A 21,602-nucleotide genomic window follows, 5' to 3' on the forward strand; every position below is an offset into this window, starting at 1 on the left:
AGTGATGTACTACCACAACAATACCATATTTTTACAATCAAAATCCATATGCAGTGTTGGGACTAAAAACATAGCCCACGCAAAAAAAATCCATGGATGGTGCGATGAAGCAAATACCCATGAAATATAAGGATTAGACCACTTTTATATGGTGTATCATGTGGGTGGCCAGATATGTCTACTGAAAAGTGTATATATAAAAAATTTCAAAAAGACAGACACGACCACTTATACATAGGGACATCAACCTTGTACTGCACCTGGTATTCCAAGGTGGTCTCCCATCCAAGTACTAACCAGGCCACACACTGCTTAGCTTCTAAGATCAAACGGATTCAGGCGTGACCAGTGTGGTCTGACAGTACAAACAGGTATGTCAAGACACCTATGTTGCACTGTTGTCGAATATGACCATCTATCATTCAATGAGATTAGCCCACTCTGTGTGGCTATATTATAGCCCACACAACTATGTAAAAAAGTGATGTGTGGAAAAGACGAAAAAGCGAATACAATAATGGAGACAAAACCGAATGAAAAGGAGAATAAAAACAAAAGAATAAAATCCAAAATTGGCAAAAACTAATGAAAAACAGATGTACAGTAATGACTATCTTATATAATTTAACCATCAATTATGGTTCAAAATTCTGAGAAAATTAAAAAATTATGGTGAGCCAATATTCATGTATGTCCAACTAGTGCAAACATAAACTAAAAACAAAAGGAAAAAAAGGGAAAAATGTTTTTTTAAGGACTGAGCCAAAGAACTTATTATATTACTCTATAAAAAGCAAGAAAAAGATAACTGTTCATTCAAACCATATGGGGATACAGTGTTCATCTTATGTATCCAAAAAGTCTCCAGATGAAGTAGTCGTTTGTCTCTATCTCCTTCTCTTTTGGAAGCTGGTATATGATCAATGAGTTTAAAGCTTAATGTGGCTAATGAGTGCCGATATTGTTTAAAGTGTCTTGCGACAGGTTGATCACTGTCCTTTCCTTCCAACGCCTGTCTAATGGCTGTGCGATGCTGTGTCATCCAAATGTGTGCTGTGCAGGTGGTCTACCCGCTGTAGGCCAATCCACATGGGCAACGAATAATATATATGATAAATCTGCTTGTGCACGTCAAAGTGTGTTTAATGGGAATGCATTTGCCAGAGTGGGGGTACACCACATCCGGACCGGTTTCCATATAGCTGCAGCCAATGCACCGATAACACCACGGTTTCTTAGAGAGAAAGTGCTGATCTATATTGGGGGTGCGATTCACTACATTATGATGCACCCACCAGTCCTTCAAATTTTTACCTCATTTATATCCCATCATGATCTTAGAATTCTTTTAGAGATTTAAGAGAGTTATCCGTATTGATGATGGGCCATAATTTCTTTGATGTGTTGTTAATGAGATTACTGGCTACATTGTTTTGATTCACAAACAAAACTGTTGTCTTTTAGTCCTTCGTTTTGGATGCATTATTTGGATGGAGTAGGTTCTGTAACGCTCTGTTTTTTGCTGCTAGAAGATCCTTCCATGAGTACCCACGATCCACAAACTTTAGCATCATGTCAATTTCACTAGTAGCACTAGATATGTAAATTGTAATCCTGGTCACTCGAAGAAATTGAGAGTATGAAAGACTCTTCTTCAAAGCAATAGGGTGATGACTCTTGGTGTGTAACAATGTGTTACAGTCCTTTGGCTTGTCATATATATCATGGTGATGAAATTAGTGCCAGACCAGCCAATAACCACATCTAGGTAATGAACTGAGCTGTAACTCTATTCATATGTGAGTTTAATGTGGTTATGTGCTAGATTGACATTCTCCATTGTCATGATAAATTATTCTTCCGTACCAGACCATAAAACTAAAATATCATCAATGTACCGACTGAAAAATAAACCATGGGCTAAATTCCGAGTTGTGTAAAAACAGTTCCTTCTCAACAAAAAACATATAAATGTTCGCAAACGACGGTGCTATGTGTGATCCCATCGCACACCCCTTCTTTTGGATAAAAAATTGATTGTCCAAAAGAAAGTAATTGTTTTTCAAGAAGCTAAATAAAAAAACTAAAATCTGGACGAATCATAGTGTGGATTGGATGTTAAAAATTGTTCCATGTACCTTAATCCTTGTTGGTGTGGAATGCTGGTGTTCAATGAGTTGACATCTATGGTACATAGCAGTAGTTTGAGTGGAAGGTTCTGTAGATTATGTAGTTTCCCAAGCAAAGGTTCTGTTGTCCTTCAAAAGGGTGGGCTCAAGCTCAATTAAAGGTTGTACAAAGAAATCCAAGTATTTGGAGATCGTACTGAATAAGATTCTCTTGCAGGTATTATTGGCTGTCCCGGTGGTGCTGAAAGAGATTTATGAATTTTGGATATTGTGTATATCAATGGTGCTACAGGTTTGTCCACTATTTTGTACTGCCTGCATAAGTGTCATCAAGTTGTCTGTATATTTCATGTTTATATACTTCAAAAGGGAGAGGATTGGGTTAGGGCTTTCTAAGTGAGTGTGAAAGCTTGAATTGAGTTCTGTAGTGGTAGGGAAGCCAGTATAGGTCTTGTAGGAGGAGGGAGGCATATATAGTGCGAATACATATACAGTATATATATTAAATAACTTTTTGGTTCTATTTTAAGAACTGAAATGCGTTATATGCTTCTAAATACAATAATATTGTTGTATTGACTGTCTCAGAACTTTTTCATTGTTTCTTGCCCATATCAATGAAATCCTTGACCTCTGACCTTTTACTAGCTATAATTGGTTATTTTATTTTAAGAGCTTGTATGTGTTTAATGTAATTCTACTGCCATCCAATGGCTAAAGTCATAGCTGTTGTGTTTTGTTTTAATTGTTCATGATGTAGGAAAGAGGTGGAGCTATTTTATTCAAACTATCATGCTTCTTGTGAGATCACAAGGACAAATTGACCATATGTCGATGGCCAATTTTTTGTTCTCATCAACTGGTTAAGTAAGTTATATTTTTTGTGTCGAATTTCCATTCTAGTTTGCCATAACACAAAACTTCACAATTAGGAGGCTTAACTGCCAATGACCTGCATTATGTTTATAAACAAGACTACAATTACTGTAATGATAACTTTTGTAATATTTTTTCACACCTCTATAAGGTACAAGAAAAAATATATCATAAACTACACATCATGCAGAAACATAACCTGATAGACTACAACAGAACCTCTGTTTAAATCATCCCTTTGAGTCCTGTACATGCAATTATGTTTAATTGTGTCTATTTATAATAATACAGGGTGTTTCATTCGCTATTGGCCCCAAAGTTTTTCTAATAACTTTTAAAGTAATTGATGTAATTTAGTGAAATTTGACACAGCCCCACCCCGCGTCTGTGTGTTACGTGCTGATATGAACCGTTACACAGCTGAACAACTCGTATTTATTGTCTAGATGTACTGGAAAACTGATTCGATAAAGGTCCATATCAGCGCGTAACACACAGACACTGTGGTCGCCTCAGGACACAACACCGCTGTCAGAAGCAGGAATACCTACTGACTAGCACTGGTGGCTCCAAAGGTGGGGCTGCAGCATAGTCCAAAATTCAAATAGGGGAACCACACCAACTGCCACCCTCACTGGTGACAGTATATCCTCACTGGCAGTTGGTGTGGCTTCTCTATTTGAATTTTGGACTGCGCTGCTGACTAGGGGGGTGAACAGCTGGACTTCACTTCCCGCATGCGTGTACAGCTGGCCTGGATGCTAATGGCGAACAATTTCAACACTTGCTATGACTTCCTCATGTTTCTCATAGACCAGGGTATGTCTGTGTCACATTTCACTAAATTACATTGATTACTTTAAAAGTTATAAGAAAAACTTTGGGGCCAGTAGCAAGTGAAGCACCCTGTATTATGTAAACATACAAAACATTTGATGAGTGAGAACTTTCTTGAAATAAATATATACAGTAGGTTTAAAGTTTATGCATAACATGTAAGACATGTGGAAATACCCTATGTAATTATTACTTCCAAATAAGTGACATGTTTAAATAGAACTACTGACTGGTGACTTCACTCCATTGCTACTTCCTGGCGCCCATCAACCTGTCTGCAGTTTACTGCCATTATTCTCTCACTATAGTGCTGCTGTCAGTTTATAAGGAAATGTTCTTGGTACTGTAGTTTAGAAGTTAAAGAGAAGGATTGTCATGTATGCCTTAGCAGTTTTCAACACTACTAATCCTCCAATCCAGACTACAGTGAATTCAGTTTGGAAGATCAAATAAAAATAAAAATTTAATGTTAGAGAGTTTTGCCTGCAGATATTAAAACTAAATAGCTTTCTCTGGTAGTGAGAAGTATGGTCCTCTGAGGCTCACGTTGGCTGTTGTGACAGGCTTTGCAGCTGTGATTTCAAAGCAGTTGAAGGGAACCGGGCTAAATTCTACATCCGTACTACCCTTAAGGCACGGATACACTCGTTTATTGATTCATTTCACAGTTACCACTTTATTCCACGTGTTTCCAAGCCAAACAATTTACAGCTGAGGCCTCTCTGATCATTCAGAAAAGTGTTTCAGGTGATTTAAATTTGGTATGTATTCAGATACTACAAATTCTATCTCACTCTCAAGGGATGTGGCTGCAACACTTCCATCATTCCTGTGTTTAGTCGTATGTCTTAATCGCCAGGGCAGCATCTTTGGAAGACACGCTTTTGGAATGCAGGTTGTGTTCCATGTCTCCTGAAGTGGTCTATGGACTTCCTGTTTGCATTTCATCCACCAGAAATGAGAACATCGAGCCCGATCAACCCTGCTCTCCCCACCCTCTGTTTTGACACTGGCATCTTAGACAACCATATCCATTTATTCAATTTCTTTTATGCTAAAATAGCCAATGTTTAACTTTGTTGTACCACCTAACCCAAAGGATCTCTGAATGAATTATGCCAGTTGTGCATAACTCTTTAGACATGAACTGGGCATATTGCAATACTTCAGGAGCATATTGCAAAAAGCCTCCTGGCTATTTGCAGCAGTTGTGGGCCTCTATTTTTAGAGGAGGTCAATCCAAAGGTGCTTTCAATAACAGCTTGTAACATTAATTGGGATGAGTGACCCACCATTTGATTTGCTTCCAAAATAATTTTTTCAATTTTTTTTGTAGTTTATTTTATTATTGCAAAACCAGGTGGGTTTAGTTTTGGAAGTTTTCTAAAATGTAAACTTGGTGAAAATTTGAGGCAAAAAAACCTCATAAAATTATGTCAATATGTGTTTAGTTTCTACATTAGTATTTATTAAATATTACATAGACATTTTACAGGAGGTAAACACATTTGATACATCAAATATCTTGACTCAAGCCTGTGTTTAGCCTTATTGCTATTGGGAGATGGACACAAATGAAGCAGACAAAAAAGCGCAGCCCCAAATAAGTATTACAGTAGGTGTTTTGTTTTTGTGAGGTGTTTCATAGATCAAATATCTGTTTTTATGACGGACTTATAGTGTAGTTTTTTATACTAGTAGATGATATTGTATACCAATAAAAACCAAAAAGCAACCCTAGTTAGGTAGTAAGATGGCAGAAAGATACAGGTGGGCAAAGCATTTCCATCTAGTACAACAAGATGGCATTGACATAAATGAGACATAAGGAGATCAGTAGGTTTGCTGAAACTATACAGGTGGAAAAAGCCCTGTATCTAATTGGGCTAGGAGATTGAATTGGATGCAGATGAAATAAACAGACAAAGCAGGCCAGATTGGTCCCAGTAGTATAAAATTACATTTGAAGGATAAACCCAGTTACTGTGGAAAGTTGTAACTCAAAGGTGGATTTCCTTCTGTTCCTTTGACAAGAGTGGGGAGAGCACAAAAACGTGTCAGGAGGAAATAGCTTTTACAGTTGATCACTGTGTCAGTGTGGCTCGGACATCATTATGGTTCTTTTGCAAACGCCCATTTTGGAAATGCAGCTTATACATCTGCTCAGGGAATCGCTCTTTGATTTGTGTTTTCTCCTTTATCCCTGAGATACTGGAGGGACTGATTAATGCCTGTATCAGCCTCTGATGAGCCGCTCGAGTTCCGTTAGCTTGGTTTCATATCTAAATTGAGCAACTGTAATTTCAACTCCAAAGTTTACAACGGACTTTGGCCCTCATTCAGAGCCGCTCGCTAGCGGCCGTACGCTCGTTCTGAGCTATGTTCGCACATCTGCGCATGCGTACAGTTTTTAGTACGCATGCGCGAACCAGTCAGTGCGGCCGAAAATCGTTTGTACGCTATATAGCGAGTGCCTGCTATTTTGAGTGACAGAATGAGGCGTATGTGGGTGGTAACAGGGGAAGGTGCTTGTAAACGGGGGAGTGGAATTCGAACGCAGGCGTGCTTAAAGGTCAAAACGGGCGTGAACTAGCATTTCCACTTGATATAGTTATAACCAGCGATCCTAATTTTATATTATATTTATTTTGAACATTGAAGAATAAATTAGTTTTATGGGTTTTCTGAATTTTTCTACATTTTCATATTTTTATTATTCTCTAAAGTCACAAACCTCAGCTTTGTAATCTTCTATCGATTTTGCTGACTATCAGTTCTATCCAACCGTTCCCTTTCCGTCCTCTCATATGTCACACTGTCTGTCCATTATTTCCTCTAAGCGCTTTTTCAACCTTACTATCTCAAATACTAAACTTATTGTCTTTCATCCTTCTCGTGTCTCCTCCTATCCCCACCTCTTCACTGCCAACTATATCACCATCTCTTCAGTTCCTGGAGTCTGCAGCCATGGGCCTCACCCTTGTTGGGGGGGGGGGGGGGGGGGCGCCACTGAGTGCTCCATGCTTGGGACCGGGAGATTAGCTCCCAGCGCCCCAGCTACACTGCGGGGCTGTAAGCTGACTGCAGGGGACCGCTCCAGGACGGCTGGAAACCGCTGCAGCCGGGACAAGTATCTAGCCAGCTCCCTGTGCAGCCCTAGATAGCGCTGGGGTGTGGGAGCTTGGCTCCCAGCACTACAGTGCAGCGTGGACAGCAGTTAACCCCCGGTGCGCTGCACCGAGGAGATGACTGAGATAGCTGCATGCTGAAGGTCAGGAGCACTGAGTCCTGGTATCCCAGAACGGCAAAAGGAGGGCCTGGCTGGTGCAAGTGCGCTGGGGACCGGGAGAGTATCTCCCGTTGCCACCAGCGGTAAAATAGTCAAAAGCCCAGCGCACAGTAAAGTATAAAATAAATATATAAATGTATTTAAATGGTATGTGCAGCACTGAGCCAGGACAGCAGATCCTGGGCTGCAGTGTGTAACAGCCTGATGCTTGGTACAGGGTTAGTGTATACATGTATAATAACATATAATGTATTTCCAATGTGCCTGTATGTATTTTAAAATGTAAAGTGCACTTACCTTTGATTTTTCTGGAAGACTAGGGTATCCAGAGTCCTCAGTGCGCTGCTGGATCCTCCAGCCCCTTCCAGCGAAATAAACTGCTCTCCTATGCATCCTCATGCTTGAAAGCGGTATGAGGAGGTGCATAGGAAGCTGGCCAAGGCAGCCAGCTAATTATTTTCAGGAAGCTCCAAAGAGCTTTCCCCTCCAGGGCCCTGAAACCCTGCCCGAGGACCTGCTTGCCCACCTCTGGAGCTCAGATTCAGGCAGAGGTGGCAGGCCCCTTAGCAGATTCCTGGAAGTAAGTTTTGGAGGGGAACTTCCCCCTAACCCTAGATGAGCCGACTCGTGGGTGGCGACTAAAACACCTGGTGGGCTCAGGCACAGGGGAGTGACCACTCCCCACTATCCATACGGGACAATGTTAAACGTGCATGTGGACAGCACAAACCACAGGGCGGAATTACTCCCTGTGGTAATGTGTATTGGAGTAGGATAAGAGAAAGGCCTGCAAGCCTTTTTGGACATCAAGAACTGCTGTAACATCTCTGTTTGCTGACCCCTTTAAAGCTGAGGGGAAGAGTCTTTTTTAAGACTATTGAGCAATAAACATATTTGTCTATACAACAACTGCATCTGAGTCCTGCGACAACAGAATTGCGCCAAACGCTATTCCATTCTCCGGCTGTTCTGGAATGAGCCCAGCGTCTCCAAGCTCAAGCCCTCTGCCAACTACCGTGCAGAGCCTGGTCCATTGCGAGAGGTCAGTGGGTATCAGCCAACATCAATCAGGAGGTGTGGCCACAGCTCGTCGACACATACACGGCAGAATCGGTTCCAGGTGCCGTCGGTAGGAGCCTCGGTGTATGTAAGAAGCGGTTCCAAACACCGATGGTAAGAGTTTGGTGGTGGCAGCTACATACCCACAACCAGACCGGAGTTCTGTTTTCTCTGTTACTGGTTCTTGTGGATGAACTTTAAGTTGTTCCTCTCCTACTCTTCCCACCTGGGTCCCCATGTCCCTGATCTTGCGTGTCTCACTTTTTGTTGTATAATATTCCAGCTATGGTGGCATGGCAATCAGTTTTTCTCTATCACCTGTATTACTTTTAGTTTTGACCATAGTTTCCTGTCTGTTATGCATGAAATTATTTAAATAATATATTAAAAGAAAAAAAGAACAACTTTTCTCTCCATACTTTAGGTGCGCCATCCCTCCTGACCTGACTCCATACTTCCTACCAGATCTCAAACTCTGTGGCATCGTCCTTTATATGTTGTTGCTCTTAATGAAGACTGCACATTTTGTGATTAGCACGTCATTAGAGAGCACGCTCTTCTGGGTTGGAGCCATATAGCTATTGTACTATCATATTTGAGGTTTTGTTCTTCCCAATTTCACTGTTTCTGCTGTAAGGTGTTTGTAATATTTTGTACCACCTAGTAAACTTATACATGCAAGCATACATACATACTCTGCCTGATAATCTGATGGCGGAATGCTGCATCCAGTATTTGTTTTTCAAATGTTGCCCAGCAGAAACTTGTGAAACAATATTTGCAATTCATTATTATTGATCATCGAAGAAAATGGTTGAGTTTTCCTCGTTTGGCAGCTTCATAGTAGAGTAAATATAGAGTTTTATGGAATATAGTCATAAAGATGTGTTTTAGCTCTGCTTTAATTGATATTTAGTTTCTATAGATGTTCTATTTTTTTATGTTACAGAATGGGAGCTGCAGATAATATTTATAAAGGGAGAAGCACTTTTATGGAAGAGCTGTCCGAGACGTCGGAGATATTAAAGCAAGCCAGCCCTCGGTCTCTGGTCATATTGGATGAACTGGGCAGGGGCACCAGTACGCATGATGGTATCGCAATTGCGTATGCAACGCTGGAATACATTATAAAAGATGTAAGTTTTCAGAACAATTTCACAGCGGGTCATTTCGGGCTTGTTAGCAATAATTCTTTATAATTATTGTTTTATACGTCTAGTGATATTATTTGACTCTGTACACAGTGGATTTTAATTCTCTTTGATTTGACTTTTTAAGATAAAGGATTAGTCCGTAGTAGTTTTGTATAATATGAAGTATGTCAGTTGCTGTACCACAGCTCCACAGTGCAACAAGAACAGCTATTTCTGTCCCTGCATAACTTGTAAGACTTCACCAGTGCTGTAGTTTATTGGATAATTGCAGTACTGAACATTAATTAGATGAGAGCTCCAGTGTTCTAATCTGACAGAGGCTATACAAAAGAAATTCCTTGTTTGGGGCTCTCCTATGTATTAGGAAATTGAATTGGCTGGCACTCTAAATTGATTAGAGAAAATATAGCCAAGAAGCGAAGTACATTCAGTCCAGCAAACAAGGGAAGTGATTGTGTTTAGTTTACAATGTTTAAAAAGTTGAATCTTTATTAATTATATAACAAATGGAATATCAGTGCTGGATCGGAGTATTGAATAGTATTATTTTCAATAAGACATAGACTATGTATAATAAAATACTTATATATTTTATTCCTACTAATTTACCAATATAAAATCACATGCAAACAAGGAATGTATATCTTATAAAAACATCGCTCAACTAGGTCTGGATATTTGGATATGTCCCAATAATCTCCATTAAAATCTCATACTCTATGAGAGAAACCACAGATGAGTGTACACAGGACACTTTGTGTTTACAATATAACACACAATGTAGCAATTGATACCTGAATGTTGCAGAAACTTAAGTACACTCTGGAAAGAAATATCACTGTGTGTACGTACGCAATCTGGACACCTACTTATAAAACTGACACACAAAATGAAACTATGAAAATAAAATCTAAAAAAACAGATAATGCAGCATTACAGAAATATGAATAAAAAACACCTGGTCTGGATCAATTGAGGCTGGTGTATATTTGTGTTATCCTGGTATTCATATACCCCATATAACCCTGTTCAAATTAGCGCAGTCTACTGATATTGTAGGGCTCAAAGAGTACTTGATATAGGACAAAATACCTAAATACCTTTTAAAATGGTTAATTAGACCCGAATGAGTAGAATCTTGTGCAGTCATCTGGACGATGTGTATTCCACTTGCCGCAGCATATGAATTGGTAGTGTGCGGCTGCAGTGTGCAGCAGAGCCACCCGTGTACTCTGGTTCCGGACATTCGGTATATCAGCCGTAATTATTATGCAGGGCTAGCTATGCACAGTTCTACCAGTCTGTGCTGTGAAGCCGCTGATGTGTGCCAGAGACCGATGAATCTGTCCGGGTAAGGTGGTGATGTCCAAAGCGGAGTATTATTTTCCCGAACATCCCATCACACCTCACATTTCACCTGCTCAGGAAAGTGCACACAAAAAAAACCATGGATTCCCACAGAAACAGCAATGTGATTCTGGAACTGAAAATGCAATTCGCGCTGAGAGTTCGATGTGAGTACGGCACGAACGACTCAACTCCCACCTATTTCAATTGACCTTGACCCTATAAAGTGTGGGAAAAAAGAGAGTTCAGATACAAATGTCTGAGCTTGTGTACATACAGTTAAAACTTAGTTATAGAGGTTTGGCACTAGGTTTTCAGACATGTTTTCGTTTATCTAAATGTATATCTCATATAGAACAATTTTACAAACTTATACACCGTCTATATTTAACACCTGTGTTACGTACTAGGTGGCCATGACTCTCCAATCTATGTTGGCGGAACTGTGGGTTTGTAGGTTCTCTCGTTCATATTTTCTGGTCCTGTCCAGCAATTTCTAACCTGTGGACGTCAGTTTTTCCTCTTATTTCCAAAGTTCTCGGTATTCGTCTAACCCCCTGCCCTTTGTTAGCCATGTTTCATGTTTATCGTGGAGTTCTCCCTGTTAATGATCTTTACATAGTGGGGCATATTCTAAGCACAACAAAATTTCTATTAGCCCAACATTGGCGCTCTCCCTCTGTCTTGAATATAGATGTAATTAACAACACTGTCCAATCTAACTATGAGTTTGAAACAGCAGGATCCTTATATTCATCCTCGGCATCCAACCCACCATGGAGCGAGTGTTAGGTGACGAAATCACCCGAGACACAGGGAGGGATTTCCTCACCTCCTTAATTACTGTTTGAGTGAAGCTCCTAACTTACTCTAGGTCTCAGCTCTAAACCTTTTTGTTAGAACATACACCGTATACTATATATATATATATATATATATTCTCTTTTTTTTTTCTCTGTCGTCTTACATATTATTGCTTTTTTTCTATATTTGGATGAGTATTGTTGGCAATATACTACGCTGTTCTTTTATTTTACTGGGATTCTCTATATAATAATGTTTCTAGAATGTGTATACTTCCCCTGTCCCTCTCTTACCCTTTTTATTTTATTACCTATTCCCTACTCTTAACTGCATAATTTCAATAAAAATTTAATATTGAAGAAAAAAAAAAAACTTAGTTATACCACTTTTCACAGCTATATCCTGGGTCCCGATCCAGATTAAGGAACACTGGGCTTGATTCAGACCCGGACGCTAAGCTTGCTCTCTCACAGCCAAAAGGGGCCGGGTAGGCAAATGCAGCGATCGCACTGTCTGCTGTAAGGACGCCCTCTATGTCTTAGAGAGCGATGGCAGAGCGAACGCACGCCTGTCTAAAGACGCCCACTTTTCTTTCTTAACACACTTCATCCACAGGAAGTGTATGATTAATCAGAGCCATCGGTGCAGCACGCAGCGCTTGAGGTAGACCCTACCACGCCGCAAGCACTGTCTACAACCAAGTGACGTGTACAATGACACCTCCATGCTAATTAAGCCAATTATCTCCTTATAGCGTGACCCGTGTCAATCATTTCACACCGTAGCATATGTGGGTCGGTCCCAGGAATAAACCTGGTAATGACCAGGGTCTCAGTACCGGAACCCGTATCCTCAGTTGACCCTTTCGCACCAAGACAAGAGTCGGGCTTACCCAGCAATAACCATTAACCCGGATCAAAAGCACGGTGTGAAAAATGTTTCAATTAAGGAATCGTATGATATATAACAATAAATGAAGTACGATGAAGCATTGCCTCTTATGAACTGTAGAAACTTATTACAGAGCTTTCCTCTTTCATGGACTCAATAAAGGAATATGCAGATACATTGTCACTATTCTCAATTTCAAGTTCTGTATCCAGAACTAAAAATACCAATACCCCTAATTTTTTTGGAATGGGTATTGTAATACCGGCAGTCGGGATGCCTCCTGTCAAAATACTGACAGTGGCATCCCGATGGCCGGTATCCCCCCTTCTCTCCTTAACCCTAACCCTCCCTTCTTGTAGCCTAACCCTAATCCTCCCCACCCTGCACCCTAATCCTAACCCTCCCCGTTAGTTCCTAAACCTAAGTCTCCCCCCTTCGTTCCTACCTCTTACCCCCATGGGGTGCATAACCCCCCCGCAAAAAAAAAATCTAACGCTAACCCCGCTATGCTACCTAAACCGAACGCTCCCCCCCCCCCCCCGCGACGAACAGCTAAGACTTGCCTCGTTCGGACTGGCGTCTGTCTGCATTCCGGCATAGGGATAAGATAGGCGTCAGTATTTCGACGCCTATCTTAAGTCCCATGTCGGGCTTCCACCATCGGGATGCAGACCGGCGGCACGCCGTCGGCTGGTCTGCTAACTACATCCCTTTTTTTCAATGTTTGCCCTTATTTGCATTGTCTGGCATTGTGTGACTCTATGGTAGCCTGCTTGATTTTTAAATACATTTTAAAACGTCAGACTTATGTACTTTTTTGGTTAACAGTGCAATTTATTATTGACTGTCTCTAAAGAAATAATCCCTAATAATTTTGTATAGTAATTATTTATTCCAGTTATCAATATACATGTGGTGGTGTTTTCTAAATATTTCAATGTTACATATTTTGTTCTGCTACAGAATTAATAAATCTCAAGGTCCAATGGGGATTCAGTGGAACATCACTTTAAGGCAGACTAACAAAATATTGACAGTAATAGCTTTAGCATACAGTACAATAAAACAGATAAAATGTAAATCACATACCAAGATCATTATAGAACAATTACATATGTAAACGGACCTCATAGGCCAAGATCATAACAATACAATAAATCAGGGGCATATTTATAATAGGTGCTCGGTGTGTGGTGCACATGGGCCCCTGTGTCCTGGGGGGGCCCATACACTGTATACCCTGCACCTAATTAAATATATTCGCCTCTCCGTCAGCCCGGTGCTGGCTGCAGCTCAGCAGAAATCACTGGTAAAATGCCCACCGCGGCCATTTCCCTGGTGATTCACGCATGCACAGTAGGGATGTCCTGTGAAAGTGGCGCGGGCGCCATGTTCCCGGAGACCTGCTCATGCGCAGTAGACTTTGGCACAATGCCAGAGTCTACTGAGATGCTGGAGAGGAGGGGGCCCAATCGGAGCCTGCACACGAGCCCCCTCCTATCAAAATGCCTTTGCAATAAATACAGGTAAAACGAACCTCACATGCCAAGATTATAACATTACAATAAAACAGGTAAAATGTACCTCATATTCTATAATCATTAAATTGCAAGTATACAGGTAAAATGTACCTCGCATACCTAGATCATTGCAGTACAATCACACAGGTAAAATGTACCTCCCATACCTAGATCATTGCAGTACAATCACACAGGTAAAATGTACCTCCCATACCTAGATCATTGCAGTACAATCACACAGGTCAAATGTACCTCACATACCTAGATCATTGCAGTACAATCACACAGGTAAAATGTACCTCACATACCTAGATCATTGCAGTACAATCACACAGGTAAAATGTACCTCACATACCTAGATCATTGCAGTACAATCACACAGGTAAAATGTACCTCACATACCTAGATCATTGCAGTACAATCACACAGGTAAAATGTACCTCACATACCTAGATCATTGCAGTACAATCACACAGGTAAAATGTACCTCCCATACCTAGATCATTGCAGTACAATCACACAGGTCAAATGTACCTCACATACCTAGATCATTGCAGTACAATCACACAGGTAAAATGTACCTCACATACCTAGATCATTGCAGTACAATCACACAGGTAAAATGTACCTCGCATACCTAGATCATTGCAGTACAATCACACAGGTAAAATGTACCTCGCATACCTAGATCATTGCAGTACAATCACACAGGTAAAATGTACCTCACATACCTAGATCATTGCAGTACAATCACACAGGTAAAATGTACCTCACATACCTAGATCATTGCAGTACAATCACGCAGGCAAAAAGGAACCTCACATACCTAGATCATTGCAGTACAATCACGCAGGCAAAAAGGAACCTCACATACCTAGATCATTGCAGTACAATCACGCAGGTAAAATGTACCTCACATACCTAGATCATTGCAGTACAATCACACAGGTAAAATGTACCTCACATACCTAGATCATTGCAGTACAATCACGCAGGTAAAATGTACCTCACATACCTAGATCATTGCAGTACAATCACACAGGTAAAATGTACCTCACATACCTAGATCATTGCAGTACAATCACACAGGTAAAATGTACCTCACATACCTAGATCATTGCAGTACAATCACACAGGTAAAATGTACCTCACATACCTAGATCATTGCAGTACAATCACACAGGTAAAATGTACCTCACATACCTAGATCATTGCAGTACAATCACGCAGGTAAAATGTACCTGAGGCCTGTGTATGTCACAAGCATAATTCACTCTACTACTACCTTAGGGTGTCTAGTTACTTTTCCTACATGTGTTTTCTACCTCCTTATTATTTTTTAAATGTGTGTTTTATCTTCAGGTGACATCATTAACATTGTTTGTTACACATTATCCTCCATTATGTGAACTGGAAAAGTGCTATCCAGCTTTTGTTGGGAACTACCATATGGCTTTTTTCCTCGATGAAGAGCAAGGGACAAAAATTGGTATGATGGCAAGCAGGCATTCAAAAGTGCCGTCTCATTACTGTACTGCTTAACCTTTCATTTCACGTTATTTATGTTTGCATGATGTATAATCACATTTACATTCTCATTACACAAAGGAAAATCTGTGCTGTGCATATTATAATTCTGAGTGATTTAGGGCATGTTTATTGTAGAACATTGGCTGGATTATTATGCTGTAGTTGCACTGCATATTAATACCTAGTAAGCTTTAATGTCATGACTACACTTGACATAGTGTTCATCCGTATATAGATACTTGAAGCTATTGTTAAAAGTGTATAACTGTGATCCTCTGCAACCCAAATGCCATTTGCACACACATTTGCTCGTAATTTTATATGACTTGCATGTCATGTAAACCTGGCAGTTTCTGGCTCCTTTCTGCCTCTGGGGAAAGCTAGGAAGCGGAGCTGCTGCCCCTTGTGTACACCCAGCACTGCTCCTCACAGCCGCAGGGGAAAGCTAGTATGTAGAGCTGCTGCCCCTGTGTACACCTGGCGCTGATCCCTGTAGCCGCCAGGGAAAGCTAGTAAGCTAAGCCGCTTACCCCTGCCACTGGCCCCTGTGTATCCGGCGCTGCACCTAGTAGCCGCTTGGGGAAAGATAGTAAGCGGAACTGCTGCCCCCTGTGTACACCCGGCGCTACTCCTCGCAGAGAGAAGCAGCCGTCGGGGTAACATGCTGTCAGCTGTGCGCCTCTCCTCACTTTACCCAGCAGCAACAGAGGAAATCCATCCCCCCAGTGTGGGAAAGTCAGCCTGCCTCCACTCACTGCATAAAAATAGTAGTCCCTATTAACCCCAGTCAGTCCCATTCATCATTACTATCGATTTATCTGATACATTTGTAGTCCCTCTTAACCCCATTCAGTCCCAATCATTGTCCATTTGAAAAATCGATTATGTGGAACGCAACCATCAATTGTTCAAACAACAATGGTTTTCTAACGATGATTCAAAACCATCAGCCATTGATGGTACAGCAGTCGATAGCAATTTTTATGGTATACTGTAGTGATGGCTATATGTATGATATACTGTGTTTGAAAAAAATATATATATATTTTTATAAATCATGTTGGATAAGTTTTAATTAGATCTTCTTGACCTAATTCAATCATAAAAAAAATTACAATTTCTGAGCAGTTTTTGGATAAAATGTGCCCCTATGACTCTGAAAATAATATTTGACATTTATTTATAAATAAATCTTTTGATAACTGTCAGATGTTGTTAAAGAGGACCTGTCATTTTTAAGTTAATACAAATTTCATTTTGCCTAGTTCAGAATGTAAGTGTAAGATAAAAAAAAAAAAATCTAATTTTTGCACTACCTCTGCTTAGAAGCAAGCATAGATAAAAATAACATGTCTTATATGCAAAAGCTGTACATGGGTGTCATGATTTGTATTGATCTATATTCATTCCTAAGCGGCTTCCTTCCTTCATCTTCCCTATCCCAAACATAAAGTAGGATGGTAGCGGGGGCTGGGTGTGTGTCTGATAGTGATGCCACTATTTCAGAACTATTGTTGAACTGTTATATTCACTATATACATTGTTTTATTTACCATAGCAATAATGTTGTAAATTATTTATTTTGAGTTTTTGTATAAAATTGTGTCAACAAAAAGTTTATTCAAATATTTTAACTAGAAGTTACTTTTCTGTTATGCCTGTATGATCACACTTTAATTCTATATCCATAGAGTGTGAAGTTGCGCATAAGTCGGAGAATATTACATTTTTATATCAAATAACTCGAGGAGTCGCTGCAAAGAGTTATGGATTGAATGTTGCGCAACTGGCAGACATCCCACGGGAAGTATTAGAGAAAGCAGCATGTAAATCTAAAGAGCTGGAGGGGTTGGTGGAGACAAAAAGGTGAGCAGAAGATGTTTCTATCTCCATTCTAGCAAAAATCCTATATATATTCATATATATACAGCAGGTAAAATAAGGATTGAACACATCAACATTTTTCTCAGTAAATATATTTGTAATGGGGATATTGTAATGAAATTTTCACTAAATGTCAGCCACAACCCATGCAATCCACACATGCAAAGAAATCAAACCATAGATGTCCAGAAATTAAGTAATGTGTAATAATGTGAAATGACACAAGGAAAAAGTATTGAACACGCTTACTGAAATTTATTTAATGCTTCGTACAAAAGCCTTTGTTGGCAATGACGATACATTTAAAACTTATCCAACACGATTTGGCAATGACAGCTTCAAGACGCCTCCTGTATGGAGAAACTAGTCGCATGCATTGCTCAGGTGTGATTTTGGCCCATTCTTCCACACTAACAGTCTTTAAATCTTGAAGGTTCCGTGGGCCTCTCCTATGAACTCTGATCTTTAGATTTTCAATTGGATTCAAGTCAGGTAATTGGCTTGGCCATTCTAGCAGCTTTGTTTTCTTTCTCTGAAACCAATTGAGTGTGTCCTTGGCTGTGTGTTTGGGATCATTGTCTTGCTGAAATGTCCACCCTCGTTTCATCTTCAGAATCCTGGTAGATGGCAGAAGATTTTTATCAAGAATGTCTCGGTACATTTTTCCATTAATTCTTACTTCAATATAGGAAGTATGCCAGTACCTTATGCTGAAAAACAGCCCCACACCATGATGTTCCCACCTCCAAACTTCACTGTTGGTACGGTGTTTTTGGGGTGATATGCAGTGCCATTTTTCCTCCAAACTTGGTGTGTATTATGGCATCCAAAGAGTTACATTTTGGTCTCATCCCGACCACACTATATTCTCCCAGTATTTCGCAGGCTTGTCCAAATGTTGTGCAGCAAACTTTAAACGAGCTTCAGCATGCTTTTTCTTCAGCATTGGAGTCTTCCGTGGTGAGTGTGCATACAGGCCATGGCAGTTGAGTGCATTACTTATTGTTTTCTTTGAAACAATTGTACCTGCTAATTCCAGGTCTTTCTGAAGCTCTCCACAAGTGGTCCTTGGCTCTTGGATAACTCTCCTGATAATTATTTTCAATCCTCTGTCAGAAATCTTGCGAGGAGCACTTGGTCATGGCCGGTTTATGGTGAAATTATGTTCTTTCCACTTCTGGATTATGGCCCCAACAGTGCTCACTGGAACATTGAGAAGTTTAGAAATCCTTCTGTAACCAATGTCATCAGTATGTTTTGCAACAATAAGGTTGTGAAGGTCTTGAGAGAGCTCTTTGCTTTTATTCATCATGAGATGTTTCTTGTGTGACACCTTGGTAATGAAACACCTTTTTATAGACCATCAGTTGGGACTAAACCAGTTTATATTAATTTGCACTGACAAGAGGCAGGATTGCTTTCTAATTACTGATAGATTTCAGCTGGTGTCTTGGCTTTCAATGCCTCTTTGCCCCTCCCTTTCTTCATGTGTTCAATACTTTTTCCCTGTGTCATTTCACATTATTACGCTCAACTTAATTTATGGACATCTATGGTTTGATTTTTTTTTGCATGTGTGGATTGCATGGGATGTTACTGACATTCGGTGATAATTTCATTACAATAGTCCCATTACAAATATATTTAATGAGAAAAGTGTTGATGTTTTCAATACTTATATTACCCGCTGTATGTGTGTATATATGTGTGTGTGTGTGTGTGTGTGTATATATATATATATATATATATATATGTAAATAAAATATAGTATATAATGGAATTGCCACAATATTATCGTTCACTACACATCCAGAATTAATTGCAGAAAATGTCCTTATTGCAGAATGTTTTTTGTAAATTATTTCATAGTTTATCAAACTTTGTCAAAGCTATTCACATCTACTATAGTTATTCCATGAGTGGTCCTTTGGAGGGAAGCCCCATGAGGTAATGCACACCTTTGCCACATCTGCGGGAGTCATTAATCAAGCTGAATAATGTATCATATTGGACCTCTATCATCTTGAAAATGGGTCTTTGACCAGCGGTATCTGAAGGGAGGCATAAAACTCTGGGTTGTTACAGAAGGAGGGTGGGAGCCTGTGCACTACTGGATTTATCTACCCACTGATTAGGTACAGATTACTTCAGAGCTTTATTGTATTTGGAGAGATGCATATTATATAGCACTGAGAATACTGGCCCATCCTGTCTCTTGTCCGCAAACCATGTGGTTATATACCACATTGTTCGGTCATGTCATAAGTCACATATGGGTATTGGATGCGCGCCCATACCATGGGATTGGCGGATGTTCTGAACTGAGGAGCAGAGTCTAATGTGTCAGTGGTATTCATCAGGGTCCCTCGCAAGGAGGTGTGGACTTAGATGCGCCCATCACGCAGGATCACGACCCTCATTCTGGATTCCCAGGTACAGGGCTGGTATACACTGGAGCAGACATTGGAGTACACTGAATGGCGTGCAAGCACTGCAGGGGCAGACTACAGGAATCTGGAACAACAGAGAATTATGAATCAGGGATATAGTGTACACAGAGGGCGTGTTAGCACAAGGAAGATGATGGTGAAGAGTTTGGGAGTTTATACTCTGGCACAGGAGTGCTCCCAGATACTTCCTTTATAAGCAGGAGTTCCATTTGGGCACCATTTGGGGGAGCTCCATATTGTCGTGCCTGGCCCTCTAAATCTTGCACAGAGTAGCGCGCATGTCCCTATGGGAGCCGCCTGTGCAGCTCAGAAGCGGAAACAGCATGCTGCAGCTGGAGGAGAGGAGAAGACACCGGCGACTCTGCAGCAGCTGGCCGGCTAGAGTCACTGCAGCAGGCACTGGGGACCTCCTGTTCGCTTTCTAGCAGGAGTCTCAGGGGTCCAGCACTGCTGAACTCGGTGACTGAGAGACAGGATCCAGCTTGCTGTGACAGGCCACCCCTGCCAGAGCTTCAGTCTCTGGAAATTCTGTACATGCTTGTGTGCAGAAGGAACCTCAAATGGCTGCATGGAGAGATTGGATGACCACTAGGTGAGATCTTGTGGTTAAGGTAAAATGGGCTGTTCCATTAGAGAGCTGCACACACAAGAAATTGGGACAGTTTGTCCTTGGAATCTGAGACAGAGCACTGTAGAAATAGCTTGGTGGATGGATTAGCACACCCTGACGATAAGTGAAGTGAAACACCCAGCCCCACGCAGAATCCTTCCAAAACATGAATTGCTTAGTTAGAGGTGAGAGTTCTTTTCAAAGAAAGGGACTTGCTAGAAGAAGCAATCCACCCCCAAGGATGGTGGTTTTACTTTTGGGAGATGGGGAAGTCGTTCGTATAATGCATGAAGAGATGTGTCCATGGTCTCTGTAGAATGTTATGTGCATGACCATTGAAGACAGGGTCCATGGTATGTTGGTATATGCAAAGGCAGTGCAGGATTGGGTTAAGGCAATTATCTTCCACCAGATTCTTGGACCACCAATCCATTGATTTCCTGATATCAGGAAGCCCTGCCAATCATGCCTACATTGAGGAGTAAAACTTGCCCACAGGTGCCTTGGCGAGTGTTGCCATTTTGAACTGTATTCTCTACAGCCACCCAAAAAGAGGAACATTCTCAGAATCAAGTCTAGAGGTACTGTAGAATGGCTTTGCCATTTGTAATGCATTGTTTGGGGGATTGTTAGCTATGATGTTGTTAGAACCTGGATTGTACATTATGAGGAAGTTAGATGTGATTAGGAGGGAAACAGTCGGGAAGCCGGCGGACGCAATGCCGACCGCTGGCTTCCTGACTGCTAAATCCCAGCAAGGGTTAAACGACAGGCATCAAAATCTCGACGCCTGTCATTTTAGAGACCGGCGCCCGGCATCCCGATCAAAGGGAGGCCGGGTGTGGACAGCCACGTGGGGGGTTAGGTTTAGGGCTCCCGGGGGGGGACTTAGGGTTAGGCACCCCCCCGGGAGGTTAGGGTCAGGCTAGGGGAGGGGGGGTTAGGGTTAGGCACCACCCCAGGGGACTTTAGGTGGCGGGAAAGGTGTGGTTCGGTTTAGGCACTTAGAGGGGGGATTAGGGTTAGGCACTTGGGGGGGGGGGGGGGGTTAGGGTTAGGCACCCCTAAGGGAGGGTTAGGGGGTAGAATAGGTTAGTTTATACTTGCCTTCCGACATTCGGGATTTCCACCTGTGCCGGGCTGCCGGGATTTGAACCATGCAGCCAGCGGTAATTCATACCAAATCCGATTAGGAATAGTGCCCACATTACATGAAAGCTGG

At 41.1% G+C, this 21,602-nt stretch overlaps 1 protein-coding gene and 1 pseudogene across 2 annotated transcripts in view; one reads left to right on the top strand and one right to left on the bottom strand.

Moving 5' to 3' along the window:
• The window catches only part of MSH3 (mutS homolog 3), a 324,355-nt gene that overhangs the window by 296,236 nt on the left and 6,517 nt on the right, over positions 1-21,602 (top strand). For both annotated transcript variants that reach the window (XM_088443712.1, XM_088443713.1), the window contains exons 21-23: positions 9,140-9,326; positions 15,269-15,395; positions 17,128-17,302. In XM_088443712.1, the coding sequence (XP_088299838.1) occupies positions 9,140-9,326; positions 15,269-15,395; positions 17,128-17,302 (489 nt within the window). The remainder of the gene's footprint in view (positions 1-9,139; positions 9,327-15,268; positions 15,396-17,127; positions 17,303-21,602) is intronic.
• LOC148509045 (5S ribosomal RNA) lies at positions 249-367 on the bottom strand (annotated as a pseudogene).

Source organism: Taudactylus pleione, unplaced genomic scaffold, assembly GCF_031769625.1.
Source record: "Taudactylus pleione unplaced genomic scaffold, aTauple2 ptg000333l, whole genome shotgun sequence".
NCBI lineage: Eukaryota > Metazoa > Chordata > Amphibia > Anura > Myobatrachidae > Taudactylus > Taudactylus pleione.